The sequence below is a fragment of the Epinephelus moara genome, chromosome 22 (assembly GCF_006386435.1).
Source record: "Epinephelus moara isolate mb chromosome 22, YSFRI_EMoa_1.0, whole genome shotgun sequence".
Taxonomy (NCBI): Eukaryota; Metazoa; Chordata; class Actinopteri; order Perciformes; family Serranidae; genus Epinephelus; species Epinephelus moara.
In genome coordinates, this window is record NC_065527.1 from 28,698,001 (window position 1) to 28,704,882 (window position 6,882).

At 44.2% G+C, this 6,882-nt stretch overlaps 1 protein-coding gene across 3 annotated transcripts in view; it reads left to right on the forward strand.

Annotated features, from left to right (window-relative positions):
- slc2a3a (solute carrier family 2 member 3a) overlaps positions 1-6,882 on the forward strand; it is a 34,143-nt gene that overhangs the window by 10,927 nt on the left and 16,334 nt on the right. For 2 of the 3 annotated variants that reach the window (XM_050034970.1, XM_050034969.1), the window contains exons 3-4: positions 3,455-3,559; positions 6,487-6,647. In XM_050034970.1, the coding sequence (XP_049890927.1) occupies positions 3,455-3,559; positions 6,487-6,647 (266 nt within the window). The remainder of the gene's footprint in view (positions 1-3,454; positions 3,560-6,486; positions 6,648-6,882) is intronic. The other variant, XM_050034971.1, reaches the window with a different exon arrangement.

A 6,882-nucleotide genomic window follows, 5' to 3' on the forward strand; every position in this document is an offset into this window, starting at 1 on the left:
CCCGCTGCTTCTTCCCACTTTAACCTGAAGCGATGTTTTAGCCTAGTGGGCAGCCCGCGAGCCAGCTGCCCACTAGGCTAAAACATCGCTCTCACTCACGGAGAAGAGGAGGAACGTTAGCGTTAACTCCCGGTGTTAGCACTAGCCGAGTCGGCTGCCACCGGCTACTGGAGTAACTTAACAGCTATGGAGTGCTTCTACCAGCTCTTCTAGTCACTGAGCCTCGCCTCCAACTCAGCAAATATATTACATTTATTACAGGTACCATCATCATTGAAGTAGGCAGGGGAATAGCTAAACACAGCAGAGACCGAGAGTGAGTGAAAGACATTGCTAACTGCTAAACTAAGCTTAGACAAGGCGAGTGGGGTGGGGGGTGGAGAGCAGAGATAGAGGGAGGAGTGGCTCATGACACACTTTGTTTTGGTCTACAGGCAGTGCACAACAGCAAACCTAGTGGTGAAACGATTTTGCTTTTTGCCCCTTTAAGAAGGTTAAGGCAGCACACTGTAATAAATTTCCAACATTCCCAAACATAGCTGTATAGATAACACCTCCTCAGGTGAGACCATGAGCTGTCATTGCATCAGCCCCACAGTCAGTGTGTATTTAGCCCAGTGGAAGAGTTGGAAAGTTCCACGCCATCATGCTTAAGGGGAACTTGGAGAGATTGGTTCTGATGTCTGTCCATTTTCCACGATGATGACTGTGTGAACCAACACTGGGGTATTTTTGCACTGATTCTGAATCTGAAACTTTTAGGCCTCTAGTTTCCCGGCGCGGCGCAGGGTGGCGCAGGGTGACGAACCCCACGCAGAGCTAGTTTCGAGCAGCGCAACCCGAGGCGCGCTCAGTTTGATAGTTTGGCTGACTGAGGTGCGCTGAGATGGGTGTGGCAGCGCAGCAGGGGGAGGTGTCGACAGATCCAGCTTGGCGCAGTGACAGTTTCGTGCCAAAAGGCACATAATGGAAACCCAACCTGATTTGATTAACACAGCTGCAAACTAATGAGTTCACAGTAGGGCATTAACAGAAAAGTCGATTTATGACGTGTCGACGTCAGCGGCACAAGTCAACACCCCCCGGGAGGAGTCGACAAGTCGTGTGTTTTTCCCTCTCTCTCTCTCTCTGTGTGCTTGTGTACGGAATGCAATTGCTGCCTCTGATTGGCTTTGTGTGCTTGTGTACGGAATGCAATTGCTGCCTCTGATTGGCTTACGCTGATACTTCCTACTCGGGCGTACTATAAGCGAAGCCAAGGCTATTCAAGAGAAGGCTGAGACACGGGGTCAAACATGGGGGGATTGCACATGCGCAGTGTAACTTGAGCTGCGATGCTGGAGGGTGACAGCAGGGGCGCTAGATAAAAAGCGCAGGATCTGCTCAGGCGATCAAGGAGTGCGCTTGGTGCGGTCTGCTTGGACTTTTGGACAGCGGCTGCCTGAAGTTGTCGGAATTGCATCTCTGTCATTCTCACCCACAACGCAGGCCACCAGTGACAGTCCAGTGATAAGCTGTGAAAATGACATGCATGCACATCCCCCTTATTCCACGGTCTCACACCATCTACTGAGCCTTTGAGGAAGTGCAGACCAGATTTTACTGCGCATGTGCAATCCCCCCATGTTTGACCCCATGTCTCAGCCTTCTCTTGAATAGCCTTGAGCGGAGCAGACTCCAGTCATTCGGGCTTTCATAGTCAAGCGCACTTCTGCGTTGTAGTTTCCTGTAAAAATGTCCGTGAAAAATCCCCGCGATGTGAAAAATACATGCCGAGCAGTCACTGGTGCGCGGTCGTAAAATCTGAGCTTTGCGCGCACAGGGCTTGCGGACGTCCGCTTTGAGTCCGCGCGGACCTCCGCAGAGTCCGTTCCGCGTACGTTGCGCCCGAGTATGTTCGGGCCTTGACAGACACACATCACATGTGTGGAGATACTTCACTTTACTCCGCCATGTCAATGTGATGACGTCATCAAATGACTTGTCGACTCAACTTCGACTTTATTGACAGATAAGTCAACCTGAAAAAAATCAAAGTCGTTAATGCCCTAGTTCACATCCCTCTCAGCCAACCACACACAGCCACAGCATCAGATAGGGAGTATATATTCAGCATCTGTCAAAGTCAAAAGAAAAGAAACAGAGTGAGACTGTGAGAGAGAAAGAGAGAGCGCGCGCACAAGAGAAACGCAACATTGATTTACAGTTGTGGTGACCTCCTCCCAGGCTACCTTTGCATCATCAGCCCGTGGAGGTCTGCTCGCAGTTCCGTATATTCGGACACTGCGAGCTGAGACCTCCCGGACCAAAACATCAGTTTCCTCCTGGGAGAAGTTTGGCCGTCTGACGCTGCTGCTCTCTTCTGCCATGGCGAATTGAGTAAACTCTCATTACGCCTTCGCGCGGCGCATTTAAGGGCGAGGAGAGGGGCTCATTTGATTGGTGTGATGTGTGTAAAACCCACTCCACGCCTTCTCTCCTCCCTCTTTCCGACTTGCGCAGGTAGGAGGGACGGAGGTGGGAAAGAGGAGTAGCTGCGCCAGGCGCACGGTGTGCCAAACTTGCAAAATCCGCCTGGCCACACCCAGTTGGCGAAGCGCAAGTGCGCTGCGCCTCCGCCTCGCCCAGTCTGTGAAACTAGAGGCCAGTCTTTACAGTGACGCTGCTCTGATTAATGTGAAATGAGCTGACTCATAAAATGCCACAAACTCATCATCATTTCCTACATAAATGCATCTCACAGAGGCTCCGCAAGGGTCGGGTGTTCTGGTCGTCATGACGTCAGTGATGGCTCACCCTGATTTCATTACTGAGATGAATCAATTGCATTATAGAGGCCGGCTCGGACACAGGAGCGGGCGGAGGGCTTCAGTGCTGAACTTCATCTGCATTTAGCTGATTATGTTTGAGAAAGAAAAACACAGTCATAAAAACAATTGATCACAGAGATGCCTAGACTAAGTGTGTGTATAGACAACTTTTCAGGTTTTATTTTAAATAGGTTTGTGATAGTTTTTCAGTTGGTTACTTAACTTTTTTTTATGAGAAATACTCTGATGTTTACATGAATTACATAGCCCACAGTGCCTCTGTAGTCACAGTCATAGTGACTTCAGTATAAATTTGATGAGTAATATGTGTGACTGCATGTGAGGTGTGTTTGTGTAGCCTGTGCATGAGCTCACTGTTTGATACCTGATATTATTGTTTACGTCATTGACCTGTCTGCCGTCAGCATTACAGGTATATTGCATCTGTATATTGGTTGCAATCATTAGAAATCTCATTATGAGCTCGGATTTCATATTTATTATGTCTTCTCTCTGTGTCCCCTTCCTCCTCCCTTACTTTGATCTCCACATCTATCTCCATTTCCTGTGACCTCTCTCCATTCCTCTTCTTCTCCTCCTCTTCATGCATTTTCTCCTCCTCCTCTCCCCCTTCTGTCTCACAGCAGGGAAATCAGGTAACAGGTTATCTCCTGTTCTCTCTGGGCACCGCCGTCATCGGCTCTCTGCAGTTTGGTTACAACACAGGAGTCATCAATGCTCCGGAGCAGGTTGGTAATTAGCTTGTAACATCAGAGTTTGCTTGTTTGTTGCAAAGATGTGAGACTCCCTGTCTAAAGCTGCACCAAGTTTGTACCTTAAGCTTCTCAAGATGTGAACAACAGGTCATTTTAAAGGTGAATATCAAACCAAAGAGATACAAGAGGAATGGTGGTGAGTCGGGAGAGTCTCTGAATTTGTTGATGCTCGCTACTTGTATCCCTAAGTCCCTGTTTGTGGTGAAGCAGCTGTGATTACACCAGAATTTGGTTAGTGCCATCTACAGGGTCTCAATTGGTTCTGATAGGAGAGTTGTCTCTGTTGCATGGCTGCAGATATGATTTAAGCATGAAAATCATAACACTGTGTAGCTTTATATTGGATTATTGGATTATTTGAGTACAGATACAGATATTTATTTATTTATTTATTTTTTGCTCGTAATATGACGGACAGTATTCATTTATGATTACAATTGTTTCTGAGCAAAAATAACCTCCCATAATACAGAATACATATAAACCTAAAATTTGATTCAGAAATTCTATTTATTCATGAATACTTAAAGAAAAAAAAAAACATTTGTTGGAAAAGTCAATCAACAAAATGTGGGACACATGGCAATTAAAATGGAAGAATCAATATGGAGCAGAGAGAACAAAAAATAATTTGCCAAACTATTAAGAATCTATCAGTGGTAAATCTTAATTTGACAAGCAGATTCTATATTTGTAACTGTATGGGACTGCTGATTAGGCAGTTAAATAAAGTGACAGACTTCTAGTAAAAAGATACAGGTATGGATTACTTTAGATTACCATTAAGACTGGAAGGAGGGGGAAAAAGCTAGCCTAGCTACACCGACACCTCCAAAGTCCAAATTTGTGGTTGCAAAGAGGAAAACATGCTGTAACTTTCTTAGGGTTTCTCTGTTTGTGTCAGAGGTGGGGTCAGAACATGGATGTATTAAGAGACCTGGATACAGCATTGAAGGCTTTCATTCCTGTGAAAGTTGCCCAGTGGTGCATGAAGCCCAAAAAGCTCTGTTTCCGCAGTATGAAATCACCCGGATGATCTTCTAGACTAGACCAAAATGAATTACATCCTGATAGTGAAATGACTCATTTTGCTGGGGATGTGACGCTCCAAAACATTTATCCACAGATTTACAGATGTCTCTTACCCAACGTATATCAATGGAAATGTCTTTATGGGCCCAATGGCATCACATGACGGACCATGGAAATTGCACTACCACTGTTTGGCCCATGAAAATTGGCTTTAAAGCCTGGCTCACTTCCTGGGAGCCTGGGTCAGACTCAGGCTCGAGTCAGACTCAAGTCAGCCTTGAGCTGCAAATGTTAAGACTGCTTGACTAACAAGGATAAAAGACTCGACTTGACTTTGACTTGGCATTTAAGACTTGAGATTTGACTTTAACTTGAGACAGATGGCTCAAAAGCACTTGACTTTTTTATTTCATATTTGCATTTTCAGGATATTGAAAGTTACATTTTGTTTTTGAAGCATGATTTTGTTGATTTCTAGCACACAAACCTGGCAACCTTCTACAACAGAACAGGTCAGCAGAGGCCAGCGCATGAGGCAGATATCATTAAAAGGCTAATCCAAAAGTAATACAATTTGAATTCAAGGATTCTTGCAAAGCAGTGTGCAAGTTCTGCAGCTCTCAGGTCAGTACAAGACCCCCAAAACATCTACCTTCATTCCTTATTACGAATCCTTCAAAGAACGGCATGTGAGTGTGTCTTTTTAGGAAACAAATTAGATTATTTTCTGGTCTAGCATTAGCTGGAAGGCTAAGATTAGACCAGATCCTCAGAAGTTCATTTGACATGACTTCTGACTTGCTTGATCTGAGCAATAACTTGTCTTGCTTGACTTATAGCAGGGACTTGACTTGCCTTGCTTGATTCTCACCACAGTGACTTGGGACTTTCTTGAGACCTGAAGGTTAAGACTTGAGATTTGCTTGGGACTTGCACAAGTGTGACTTAGGCTACTCCCACCTCTGGTTTGTGTCAGATTCAACAAACATTTTGTGTGTATTGGTAGGCACATTATGGAACTCTAGACAGAGCCAGGCCAGCTGTTTCCCCCTGCTTTTATGCTAAGCTAAGGTAGGGGGTGGTGCAAAAAGGGGGAGGCATAATAATATTTTTTGAGCACTTGGGAGGGGCTTATGTTCTTTATTTTGGCTAAGGTGAGAGGCATACAAATTTAAATGGTTCTATTTTGTGGTTATTTTAGCACAGATTTTTGACCTACAATTTTTGACCAAACCTGCAAGCAAAATTACGTCATTTATCATAGCCAGAAAGTTTAAAAACAGAAACTATTGTGGGATTTTTACATTTCTGACGGTCCTTGGACACATCATGTGCAACAAATGTTTCCATCAGATGAAAAAACATGGCCATATCTGAGCTTAAAATGGTGATATTTCATTAAAAACCCTTTATTCTATGTTTTATTTCAAATCTGGCCAAAAATAAACCACACAAACTATCCAGCATGCACGTCATGAGGTAAAAAAAGAAAAGAAAACTCCAGGATTTAGTCTTCAACTTTTAACTTTAACTTTCAAACATCAAAGGGTACGTTTTTAAAATCTAACAACTCATTTATTTGAAAAAAAAAAAAACAAAGTCACACTTGAGCCACCCCCCTCCTCTGCTCCTCTGATAAGTAAAGAACAGTCCCTAAGCTAACTGTATCTGATACTGGCTCAGTACTTAATGCAAACATGAGAGTGGTATCAAGCTTCTCATCAGGCTCTCAAAAAAAAAGCAAATAAAACTCTAAAAACTTTTCCTTCAACTGACCAATACTGAAAATATTCAAATATTATCAGTGCATTTCTGTCTTTAAATACAGTCAACAAGTCATCTATTAATTCATCTGTTCCTGCCATCAGAAACTACGATCGTTCTTCAACGATACCTGGGTCGAGCGTTATGGAGAGCCAATCTCTGCGGGGGTATGTACCATGGTCTGGAGTGTTGCTGTCGCCATCTTCAGTGTGGGCGGCATGGTTGGCTCCTTCAGCGTAGGCGTCATGGCAAACCGATTTGGCAGGTAGGAGTTAAATTTGTACCATACAGCCAGCTGGGATCTAAACTTTTGTAATGAAAAGCTAAACCTGTTCCCCAGTCAGTCAATCAGTCAATCAATTTTATTTATAAAGCCCAATATCACAAATCACAATTTGCCTCACAGGGCTTTACAGCATACGACATCCCTCTGTCCTTTGGACCCTCACAGCGGATAAGGAAAAACTCCCCAAAAAAAACCCTTTAACAGGGAAAAAAAA